Consider the following 12,957-nt stretch of genomic DNA (forward strand, 5'->3'; position numbering starts at 1 on the left):
TTATATGATCTAGAATGCTACAAGGACCCATACATCTGATCAATATGCAAGTGGGGGCTCAGGTCTAAATTTTGCACCAAGGCCCCAATCGGACTCTACGTCATTGCCTGCCAGGTACAGGTGTCATTTTATTGGTTTGGAAACTAACACCTCTTCAGGGGAAAAAAATAGATGAGAGAGAAAACTAATGCAACTAGAATTACACCTGAGAAAAAAAAACGGTCCATTTCTCACAGATAATAAAAATCGCACAGATGTGACAATGTAGCCTAAAGATCATTATGAAGCATATGACAGCATTGTATGTACTTTGTCCGGTGTAGAACATCACACACCTATGAAAGTTATTTTATTATAGTTAAAACAAGTAAGTCTTTGATGGAAACCTTCCCGGTTTCTGTGCACCAGCTATTCCAATAAACCTACTCTTTTAATTTGCATATATACTGTATAAGGAAGTTCCCAATCCTGTAAACTACATCAAGAAAAAAAATAGAATCAAGATTGTGACAGCGATTCAGTGCGGAAGCTGGCAGTGCTAGGAGGAGCTGCCCGGTGCATAATGGTCATTGTGTTTTCTCTATGACCTCTATTCTCTACCAACCCGCACAAGAACCAGAACACAGTCCCGTAAGTGCTCATCTTTATCGTATATATTGCAGAATAACTTTTCTCCCGATCATCTGTTATACTGACGTCCCTCACTATGATATAGATACACGTTGCAGTAAAACTACGCATAACTAAAACTAAGGACTGAAACAAGTGTTTAGTTGCTGTTAGCAGTGATTACCATCTAATAATAGCAAGATAAGAATAAACCCCTGAAGAAGACTGAGTTGTTGGTGAAACCAGCGGATTTTGGTTCCTTCTTCATGCCTCCACTTTGTTCATTGAGTAGTACCACAGATCACATGACCACATGGTGATTCCTATTAGTATATATCTTGGATAGGTTGTGTGTCCTGGTGGTTGAACTTCCACCTAAAGTTGATATGTGATTTATAACTCTTCTGTTTCTGTCTACCCTATTTATTGATTTGTTTGTACCTTTATCTATCAGTACTATAGGCGAAGGATTGGATGATGACATATTATTATATGGAGAACCATGTTCGGATGTCGCACTTTGCTGATATTTTTGATTCTTGTGTCTAATAAAGATCTAGAGTTTCTTCTGTGTGTTTTGGCTGCTCTTTTTGTTGGATGAAGTTGGCTAGCGCCTTTATTACGGTACTCACCATCTTGCTGTCGTTCAACTGTTACATTTGCTTTTGGGTATGTGGCACAGCACTAACTATATCCAGGTGGTTCCTGCCGTTACCACTTTTATTAGATTGGAATACTTTTATTGTCCATATTTTACATGTATATTTCTATAGTTATTAGCATAAACATTAAATTATAATTAAGCCATTATTGTTTTAGGTCAGCGCTTTATATAATGTGTACATGACGGACCCTTTGATAAGACTATGGGCGAGATTTAATCAAACTTTTAAACCAGAATTCTGGTAGAAAAAGTTTTGAAAAGTTGCGAACTGTTGACGCAATGTGAGGTTGTGTTAAAAGTTTTCAACTTTTGGCCGTCTCACAACTTTTTCACGCAAATCTGTTAAAGTGGGCAAAGCTAGGGCAGGACAGGCGCATGGGAACCCCAGCTCATCAAATTCATGATAAGTGGCAGCATTCCTTACACCACAAATCTTACTTTAGTCCCTGACTGGAGTAAAATTTGATGCGAGGTTCATACCATTTATCAGAAATGCCTACCTCTCATTGAATCAGGAGTGTCTGAGTCCAGCAAATCATCAAAAACGCTGGTCCTTATGAATTGTTTCTTTCTGTTTCAATTAAAAGCAACATGACTGTATGGAGAAAACCACGGTAATTTGTGCCATAATATGAAAACTGATATAAAATATGAAAACGGATAATCACAAGATGTTACAGACAGACGCTATGTGTTCGACTAACAACAACATAACGCAAATCGCATTGTATCTGGAATCAATCTTGCGTCTTACTATATAAATACACATCTCTCGTGAATCACTTCATGTATCGCCTAGCATCACCTTTGTTAGAATACTGAAACCAGTGACAAATATAGATATGCCTGATTGTTTAAACCAGGTTTCATCTTAAATGTATTTTTAAGCATTTTGGCAAGTTTTTTTTCCCCATATCACAACCGTTATTAACCCCTTCACCAACGAGCATGTTTTCAACGTCCTGACCAGGCCAAATTTCACAATTCTGACCAGCGTCACTTTATGTAGTAACCACTCTGGAGAGCGTCAATGTACAGTTGTGGCTAAAAGTATTGACACCCCTGCAATTTTGTCAGATAATGCTCAGTTTCTTCCTGAAAATGATTGCAAACACAAATTCTTTGGTATTATTATCTTCATTTAATTTGTCTTAAAAGAAAAAACACAAAAAGAATTGTCCTAAAGCCAAATTGGATATAATTCCACACCAAACATAAAAAAGAGGGTGGACAAAAGTATTGTCACTGCTCGAAAAATCATGTGATGCTTCTCTAATTTGTGTAATTAACAGCACCTGTAACTTACCTGTGGCACCTAACAGGTGTTGGCAATAACTAAATCACACTTTTAGCCAGTTGTCATGGATTAAAGTTGACTCAACCTCTGTCCTGTGTCCTTGTGTGTACCACATTGAGCATGGAGAAAAGAAAGAAGACCAAAGAACTGTCTGAGGACTTGAGAAACCAAATTGTGAGGAAGCATGAGCGATCTCAAGGCTACAAGTCCATCTCCAAAGACCTGAATGTTCCTGTGTCTACCGTGCGCAGTGTAATCAAGAAGTTTAAAGCCCATGGTACTGTGGCTAACCTCCCTAGATGTGGACGGAAAAAAAAAATTGACAAGAGATTTCAACGCAAGATTGTGTGGATGTTGGATAAAGAACCTCGACTAACAAACATCCAAACAAGTTCAATCTGCCCTGCAGTCCGAGGATACAACAGTGTCAACCGTACTATCCGTCGGCGTCTGAATGAAAAGGGACTGTATGGTAGGAAGACCCCACTTCTTACCCCGAGACATAAAAAGCCAGGCTGGAGTTTGCCAAAACTTACCTGAAAAAGCCTAAAATGTTTTGGAAGAATATTCTCTGGTCAGATGAGACAAAAGTAGAGCTTTTTGGGCAAAGGCATCAACATAGAGTTTACAGGAGATAAAAAAAGAGGCATTCAAAGAAAAAAACACGGTCCATACAGTCAAACATGGCAGAGGTTCCCTGATGTTTTGGGGTTGCTTTGCTGCCTCTGGCACTGGACTGCTTGACCGTGTGCATGGCATTATGAAGTCTGAAGACTACCAACAAATTTTGCAGCATAATGTAGGGCCCAGTGTGAGAAAGCTGGGTATCCTTCAGCGGTCATGGGTCTTCCATCAGGACAATGACCCAAAACACACTTCAAAAAGCACTAGAAAATGGTTTGAGAGAAAGCACTGGAGACTTCTAAGGTGGCCAGCAATGAGTCCAGACCTGAATCCCATAGAACTCCTGTGGAGAGATCTAAAAATGGCAGTTTGGAGAAGGCACCCTTCTAATATCAGGGACCTGGAGCAGTTTGCCAAAGAAGAATGGTCTAAAATTCCAGCAGAGCATTGTAAGAAACTCATTGATGGTTACCGGAAGCGGTTGGTCGCAGTTATTTTGGCTAAAGGTTGTGCAACCAAGTATTAGGCTGAGGGTGCCAATACTTTTGTCTGGCCCATTTTTGGAGTTTTGTGTGAAATGATCAATGTTTTGCGTCATTCTCTTTTGTGTTTTTTCATTTAAGACTAATTAAATGAAGATAATAATACCAAAGAATGTGTTTGCAATCATTTTCATGAAGAAACTGAGTATTATCTGACAGAATTGCACGGGTGTCAATACTTTTGGCCACAACTGTATCCCAGTGGTAACACCACTCCAAAAGTAACACCAGTAACACCGTTCCAAGAACTGCACCACTCAAAGTGCCTAAAACCACATTTAATAAACTTATTAACACTTCAGGTGCTTCACAGGAACTACAGCAATGTGGAAGGAAAAAAATGAAAATTTCACTTTTTAGGGCTAATAGGAAAATATGGACCTCACAGTTTGTTGTGCAATTTCTCCTGATTGCACCAATACCCTACACGTAATCCAGAAATATTTTTCAGGCACAGTGGAAAGCTCAGGAGGGAAAGGAGCGCCATATTTTAGTGCAGATTTTGATATTATGGTTTGGGTGTGCAATGACCCACTGGAAGAGACCCTGAGGTGCCAGAACAGAAGCCCCCCCCCCATAAGCTACTCCTCAACTGTTCAGGAGGATTAGCGTAATATTATTAAGGATTATTTACAAATTGCAAAAAGCAAATAGGCCCAAATTAAAGATTCTATAAAATTAAAATACAACTTTTATTTCCATCTGCTTATTAAAGAGTGCCCGTTTAAAATCCCAGTGTATGTGTGATCATTGAATAAGCAATTGTCCTAGATTGTTAATAGATTTCCATTTTTGTGGTCCCATTATGGAGCTGTTAAGGAAACCTTACGGGAGACATCTCCCTCATTTGCGGGTGATTAGTGCCGATTGACACCCCCTAACTGTGTGAGGATCAAGTCCTACTAACTAATTTTAGCAGATTTGATACAGTTAGCTCATTGGATTTAGTACAATCAGCTAATGCCTATTGTTTCCACCAGCAAATACCACAACTAATATAAAATCATCAGGACTTATTGCTTATTCATTCATATATAATTTTTGCATAATGTGGCCACAGGCCACTATTAATGTTAGTAGTTTGCCACTACAGACTACTGCTTATTAAAATAATTGACCAGTTGCCTCCCCGACATGTTTTACCATTTCTGGCTTCTTCAGGGGAATGAGGCTACAATGGCCACACAGACACTGTGATTTTAAAGGAGCACTCTTTAATAGAGGAAAATAAAAGTTGTATTTTAATTTTTACAGAATTTTTAGTTAGGGTCTATTTGCTTTTGGCAATTTATAAATAACCCCTCATAAGTGACCACATTTTACAAACTAAACTTCTCAATGAATTCATGTAAGGGTGCAGTGATCACATTGACACCACAAGTGTGTAACAGAACTTTATACCATCATTACAATTCTACCACAAAAAAATGTGTTTTAGCCCCAAATTTCACATTTTCACAAGGGAAAATGGGTAAATATGGCACCAAAATTTGTCCCACAATTTCTGCTGAACAAGGCAATGCCCCTTATGTGGCTGTACAGTACTGCTTAGCCATACGGCGAGACTCGGGAGGGAAGGACCACAATTTGACTCTTGGAGAACAAATTATCGTAGAATAGCTGGCAGACTCCATATACAGAGCTCCTAAGTGCCAGAATAGCAGAATTACCTCATCATGTGACCCCATTTTGAAAATTACACCCCTCTGGGAAGTGATCTACCGGTGTACTGATGATTTTGACTTCATGGGTGTTTTCTGGAAACAAACAGCAGTGGATGTTGCCTAGTGAAAATTGCAAATTTGCCAGTGTAATTCCCGACAGATTGTAGTGCCCATACATTATGTCAAGCTTATGCTTCTGGAGATATGGGCCCATAAATTAAGCGGGCTCTCATCGCTCCAGAAATAAGCTAAATCTGGTTTAGGCACACTGTGGCGCTCAGAAGGGAGAAAGGCATTTGGATTCGGGACTGCAGAATTCACAGGATTTCTTTTGGGGGCCTGACAGATGACAGACCTGAGTGGGGATTTTATGGATTGAGCTGAAAGTTTTATTGGGAACATTTTACATAAGATTTTTGATCACGTTTATCCTGTGCTCTAAATCTCCGAAAGATGTGATTCAGATGAAACCCCCGACAAACACAATCACTATGAGGCAGAAGAGTTACTCTGGACTCCATTTCGCCTCTGTTCAGTGGTGTCCTTTTCAGAGGTGCACAAAACAACCGTGCTTTTATGCATGCTTAAAAATACAGACACCGCAGGATCATAGGCCAGACAGAGTCCACAGTGTCTCCACCTGCCTCATTGTAGGGAATCTTCCACCAGTGGTTCCATTTGAATCACATAATTCAGATATGTACACGGAAACCTCAGTGTAAGTGCTCAGCGTAGAACTCAGGATAAATGAGCGCCGAAGATTACTGCAATCTTTGAGAAGCAGAAAGAACAAATCAACAGCAGGTCAAGAATTTCTTTTACTTATTTTTTGCGCCTTTCCTCGTGCAGGATAAAGGATAACATGACTTTATTCTTTGGGTTAGTGCGATTACAGCGATACCACAATTATTCTATTTTATGTTTAGCTGCTGTCACACACTAAAAGACCCTTTTTTTGCATAGTATATTGCCCTTCACAGACATTCTCACATTGTATAATGGCCTTCACATTAGATAACTGTATAATGTCCCCCAGACTGAACGGTGGCACCCTCAGTAGCTCCCACATTTTAAGCTCCCCCACATTAGCTCCCATACAGTATTGCTTGAGGGCCCCCACAATTGTCCTCATTCTATATGATTGCTCCACACATTAGCCCCCATACTCTGAGGGTCCCACACAAGATCCACACCATATGATGGCCCCCATATTAACCCCCTATACTGTATGGTGGTCCCCCAAATTAGTTCCCACACCATATGTTGGCCTCCACATTAGCTCCCATACTGCATGAGGGCCCCCAGAATAGTCTCCACAATATATGAAGGCCCCCACGTTAGCCGTCATACTGTATGAGTGTCCCCCACTAGTTTTCATACCATATAATGGCCCACACATTAACCTCCTTACTGTATGGGGTCCCCCAAATTAGTTCCTACACCATATGATAGCCCCCGACATTAGCTCCCATACTGCATGAGGGCCTCAACAATAGTCCCCACACTATATGATGGCACCCACATTAGCCGTAATACTGTATGAGAGTCCCACACTAGTTTCCATACCATATACCATATGATGGGCCCCACATTAACCCCCATACTAGTTTCCATACCATATACCATATGATGGGCCCCACATTAACCCCCATACTGTATGGGGGTCCCCCAAAGTAGTTCCCACATCATATGATGGCCCTCACATTAAAACCCATACTGTATAAGGGCCCTCCACATCCACATAAGTTTCTACACCATATCACTATATGATGACCCCCACAATAGCCCTCACACTGTATTACTAGCCAATATGTGCATTAAGTACCCCGATTTTATATGCATATTCTATATAGCAGTTAAGATTTGATAAATTCGTTGTTTGCATATTATCTTGAAGCCCACAGTACACTGCTTCATTCTTTGGTGTGTAGATAAATATATAGTACTATAAGCCTTTGTACTGTGACATTTTCTTCTGTTCCACAGATACTATGAAAATAAATAAATACACAAGGACATACAGTAGCTGCTTCCAGGTCAGTTGTATATTTCTATAACAGTCTCGGAATCCTCTCATCAGACACTGATTACAATCATATACCTTCTCAATTAAAGTGAATAAACCAAAAAAATCCAAAAGGTATTTGAGACTTTAAAATAATTTTATTCATGATAGTATTAAAACAAAGAGAAAACCAGCAAAAACTAGACATCATAAAATACCATAGAAAAAGGAGATAGTAATAACCTAGCATATATAGGGGCCATGATTAGATAAATCATTCATACTGTAATCCTGAAATAATCTACAGTATATAAAGTGCAATAATGGACAGAAAAAAGTCTGAAATAATGTGCATAAAGAATAGAACAAGGATTATAAATAGCCGTTATCAATGGCTCCCTAAATCTCCAACTCCAACACACGTTTCGCCAATTGTGGCTTTCTCAATGAGTCATTACAATCAGATTATTAGCTATTGTCTTAGAATTACAGAAATGTTAGACGCTTTTCTTTTTCTTATGTCTCCTCTTGCTTGATTTACTTTGATTGGCGCTGCCTTGGCATGTTTCCCAAGTTTCCTGATACTTTTCAAAAATGTCCTACTGAGGCCCAAAAATGTAAAAACACATAATAACCTGGGGTCTTTGTATGTAAGGCTATGTGCACACGGTGCGGATTCTGCTGCGGATCCGAAGCATTTCTGGCCCTGCGGGTCCGCAGCAGTTTCTGCTGCGTTGTACAGTACCATTATTTCCAATGCTAAAACCAAAAATGCTGTGTACATGGTGCAGATTTTTTGGCGCGGATTTGCTGCGGGTTACAATCCGCAGCATGTCAATTGTTTGTGCGGAATCCGCTGCGGTTTCACATCTCCTCAATTGTAGAGTTGTGAAACCACAGGGCTAAACCACAGCCTAAACCACAGCCTAAAGACCTGCGGTTTTTCCAAAATCCGCATGGAAAAATCCGCACCACCGAAAGCTATGTGTGCACATAGCCGAAGAATTCTGGTGCTTTTCGCCTTGCGTTGTAACTTCTTGTGATATTGAATTTCTACTATTCACAGATCTGATCTAATATTGGAGCTTTCTCCTCTACTGGATAAATAAAGCTCCTCTTTGTTAAACTCTGATGAAGACAAACTGATTCCCAGTACTTTTTGGTTAGGGCAAATTCACGCCTCAGTGTTTCTCATGCCTAGACTACGATATATAGACTCCCCATAGGTCTCCTGACCCCGAACACAACGGCCTGATATATGCCTGTGAGACTGTTAAGTTCGGGTCCGCAGATCCAGGAGGCACAAGACACCGAGTCCAGTAGTGATACTCTTTGGCACATAAAACACTAATTCATTGAAATAGTAAATCAGAGATTAGTAAGTGACACATCACAGGAGTCTGGGTCTCTGCCCCTAAATCATGATGGTCTCGGATTATACATCAAAACCCTGCTGACAGATTCCCTTTAATGCGCAAAAATTCTGTTACGTATTAATAACATATATAGAATAAACACGCCTTATAAGGGGTTACCCATCATTTTAAAATGGACCGCTTATCCTGAGAATAAACAATATTAGTTTGCTGGTGGGGCGACTATCGGCACTTCCTCTGATCCACCCCTATACTAGGTATAAGCAGTCACTTTTAAAAGACTTACTCACCTTTAATATTAAATATTAATATTTTCAAATTAAGGCAAATGATAAGATTGACGAGTATGCACAGTGACATTATTACTATCCTATCGTTTCAGATTTTCATTCAGCGCTGTTTGCTGTGGTTTTGCTGTAAAAAGAAAGGTAAAAGTTAATCAACGGGTAATGTAATTTGGCATTTTTAATAATAGTCCAATATTTAAAGAGCGCCGTTTCCAAAAGACTTAAAAAAAATCACCTTAACTATTTTTTACAAGTTTTTTGTGGCTTTTTGGGACCTATAAACAATGCCATGATTTTCATATGTTTTATTTACATGCGTAGTTTGGGTGGCAAGACTTTTTGCCAGTTTTTTTCTCATGTTTTTTTGTTTTTTTGTTTTTTTTTGAGGGATAGGGGAAAATGCAGTAAAGGTTACAGACGCTGTAGAGCATTTAAAAACAAAAACAAGTTAAGTGCCCCACAATTCTGGCAAATTTTACACCAAAAACTCTATCATGACTTGCACAATATTTTTGATGTTCTAGAAACTGTTTTTTTTTTATCCAAATAGGGAACATGATCTTGCATAAGAGGTTAAGGCCGACGTCACACTAGAGAGGAATACGGACGAGTGAGAGGCGTTAAAAAAAACGCATTGCACACGGACAAATGATTCTCTATGGGGTAGCTCCCATCAGCCGCATTTTTCGGTCCGTGCCAATCGCAGCATGCTGCGATTGTCAGCATACTACGGCCGTAGTACGCCAATGCAAGTCTATGGGTGCGCAAAAAATACGGATTACACACGGACCTTCTGTCAAATCCTTCCCCAACCCAACATGAAATCACACATGGTTCACATACAGTAAACCATTTCATTTCATGTTTTTTTTATATGTCCCTGACTAATAATTAGATGAGGGTTTGTATGCAAAATTTGGGAGGTGTAGGTGTTATTTTAAGGGGTTAATTCGTTGTAAAAAAATGCGTGGGCTCCCGTTGTAATTTGTCAACCAGAGAGGTAAAGCAGGTGAGTGAGGGCAGATTTTAATAGCCATGAGAGGGACCATTGTTTTTGGCCCCCCCCCCCGGCTACAAAAATCTGCCCCCAGACACCCCAGAAATGGCGCATCTATAAGATGCGCCAATTCTGGCACTTATCCTCTCTATTCCCATTGCCCTGTAGCGGTGGCGAATGGGTTAATCTAACAAAGGGTGAGCACATCTAATCGGCACATGATCACATGCAAATCTCATACTTGCGATCACGGACAATAACGGAGAATCCTGGCAGCGAGCGCACCACGCGCAGTTAGGATTCAGAAGTCTGCGGTCGCCATCTGTGATGGCAGACTTTCATCCCAATCTTAGAAAACGCCCTTCAGTTAATAATATTCAAGAAAAGTAAATGATGGGTCATGTTACTGGCACTAAATGATTCGGGATAAAACTAATTGAGAAATCTGATTAAAGTTTGCAGTTGTATTTGTATAAAATGCCACTTATTTTTATCCAACAGATAATGGCAATAAAATTCCAAGCAGTGTCATTCCCCCAAAAAAGACAGAAGATGCAACAGATAACTTACATGTATGTATGGTATGGGCTTTTTATATGCTGACCTTGTTATACTCTGGATTCAACTTTATCATATTTAAAATGATTTGATTCATCGTGTTATAGGTTATAGTACTGTGTATATATAATGTCTTCTTTATTTAACATCACCACTAGTTTTACAGAGTATGTTGGGGACAAAAATAAATCGTATTAATTTCTTAGAAATAATAAAAAAAAATTTACATACTGTAATTATCAAATCGGCTTACATCACACTATTTATGACTTAGTTGTTGAACTGAGCCAGAGAAGCAATACCATCCATCCTATCACCAAAACAGCCTGTGTCGGGCCAGACACAGAAGTGGCAGAATGGGGATCTGCAGAGGGGACCAGAAACATATGAAAATGAAGTCAGAACTATGGGCAACGACTAATAGAATGGAATTTAGAAGGGAGAAATGCAAGATTCTACATCTGGGCAAGAAAAAATGAAAATTACATCTACAGAACGGGAGGAATAGACCTAAGCAACAGCACGTGTGAAAAAGACTTGGGTATACTAATAAACCACATACTGCACATGAGTCAACAGTGTGATGCAGCAGCAAAAATGGCAAACACAGTTCTAGGATGAATTAATAGAAGCATAGAGTCTAGATCACGTGAAGTAATTATTCCCCCCTACTCCTCCTTGGTCAGGGCTCATCTGGAATACTGTGTCCAGTTCTAGGCACCACATTTTAAAAAAGACATTGAAAAACTTGAGCAAGTTCAGAGAAGAGCGACCAAGGATTGTGAGCTGACTGCAAAGTATGTCCTACGTGGAAAAGTCAAAGGATCTGGGAATGTTTCACTTGCAAAAAAGAAGGTTCAGAGGAGACTTAACAACTGTCTACAAATATCTGAAGGGCTGTCACAGTGTAGAGGGATCATCATTATTCTCATGTGCACATGGAAACACGAGAAGCAATGGGATTAATGTGAAAGGGAGAAGATACAGATTAAATATTATAATAAACTTTTTGACAGTGAGTGTGATCAGGGAGTAAAACAGGCTGCCATGAGAGGTGGTGAATTCTCCTTCAATGGAGGTCTTCAAACAGAGGCTGGACAGACATCTGTCTGGGATGGATTAGTGAATCCTGCATTAAGCAGGGGGTTGGACATGATGCCCCTGGAGGTCCTTTCCGACGCTAACATTATATGATTCTATAAATTAAATATAAGTGTAAATATAAAGTTAAAAGGGGTTTCCAGGCCAGGCTTGACTTTCTGCAATCACTCCTTCTGACTGCAGCTAGCTAAATCCTAAGGCCAGATGACCATTTAACTTGTATGAGTGCTATCCATCTTTTTAATGGATAACACTCGTCCCCATCTAAGGGGCCGTGCACATGTCCGATCAGTTCAAGAAAGAAATCGCAGCATACCAGATTTGCGTCCAATAATCTGATGGAACTCTCCCATTCACCTCTATGGGTCAATGGAAAACAGGGACCCATAGATTTGCAAACTGACATTATAGAGGACATGAAAAAAACTTTTTTTTCCCTCCACCTACAAGAAAATTGGATCACACTCTGATCCAACTCTAATCAGAGTGTGATTAGCAGAATACAACCGATTTTCTCAAATGTGGAGAAAACTGTTGTGACCCTAGCCTAACACTGTACAATACGAACACTAATATAAACACTCTGCAATTAATGAACACAGAATTCCACTACTGCTAAACAATAAAAAGAAAAAATAGAATGTACTTATTTTAAACAAAAAAAAGTATATAAATAATTCACCTGCGAAAAGGTGACCTCATTGGATGGACCCTAACTCCACTGACTCGCATCTCCATGTGCCCTGCCGGTTCTAAAATGGACTGAGGAAGATTATTATTATTATTATTATTATTTATTGTTATAGCGCCATTTATTCCATGGCGCTTTACATGTGAGGAGCGGTATACATAAAAACAAGTACAATAATCTTAAACAATACAAGTCATAACTGGTACAGGAGGAGAGAGGACCCTGCCCGCGAGGGCTCACAATCTTCAAGGGATGGGTGATAATACAGTAGGCGAGGGTAGAGCTGGTCGTGCAGCGGTTTGGTCGATCGGTGGTTACTGCAGGTTATAGGCTTGTCGGAAGAGGTGGGTCTTCAGGCTCTTTTTGAAGGTTTCGATGGTAGGTGAGAGTCTGATATGTTGTGGTAGTGAGTTCCAGAGTAGGGGTGATGCGCGAGAGAAATCTTGTATGAGATTGTGGGAAGAGGAGATAAGACGGGAGTAGAGAAGGAGATCTTGTGAGGATCGGAGGTTGCGTGCGGGAAAGTACCGGGAGACGAGGTC

General features: G+C 39.9%; 1 protein-coding gene across 1 annotated transcript in view; it reads left to right on the top strand.

Moving 5' to 3' along the window:
- Nucleotides 1-547: 547 nt before the first annotated feature.
- The window catches only part of LOC141053185 (E3 ubiquitin-protein ligase RNF31-like), a 67,898-nt gene continuing 55,488 nt past the window's right edge, over nucleotides 548-12,957 (top strand). Inside the window, exons 1-4 of the mRNA XM_073550554.1 lie at nucleotides 548-630; nucleotides 7,387-7,436; nucleotides 9,164-9,209; nucleotides 10,567-10,637. Coding sequence (XP_073406655.1) covers nucleotides 7,392-7,436; nucleotides 9,164-9,209; nucleotides 10,567-10,637 — 162 coding nt within the window. The 5' untranslated portion in view covers nucleotides 548-630; nucleotides 7,387-7,391. The remainder of the gene's footprint in view (nucleotides 631-7,386; nucleotides 7,437-9,163; nucleotides 9,210-10,566; nucleotides 10,638-12,957) is intronic.

This window comes from Dendrobates tinctorius, unplaced genomic scaffold, assembly GCF_039654945.1.
Source record: "Dendrobates tinctorius isolate UK_male_01 unplaced genomic scaffold, ASM3965494v1 ptg000165l, whole genome shotgun sequence".
Classification (NCBI taxonomy): domain Eukaryota; kingdom Metazoa; phylum Chordata; class Amphibia; order Anura; family Dendrobatidae; genus Dendrobates; species Dendrobates tinctorius.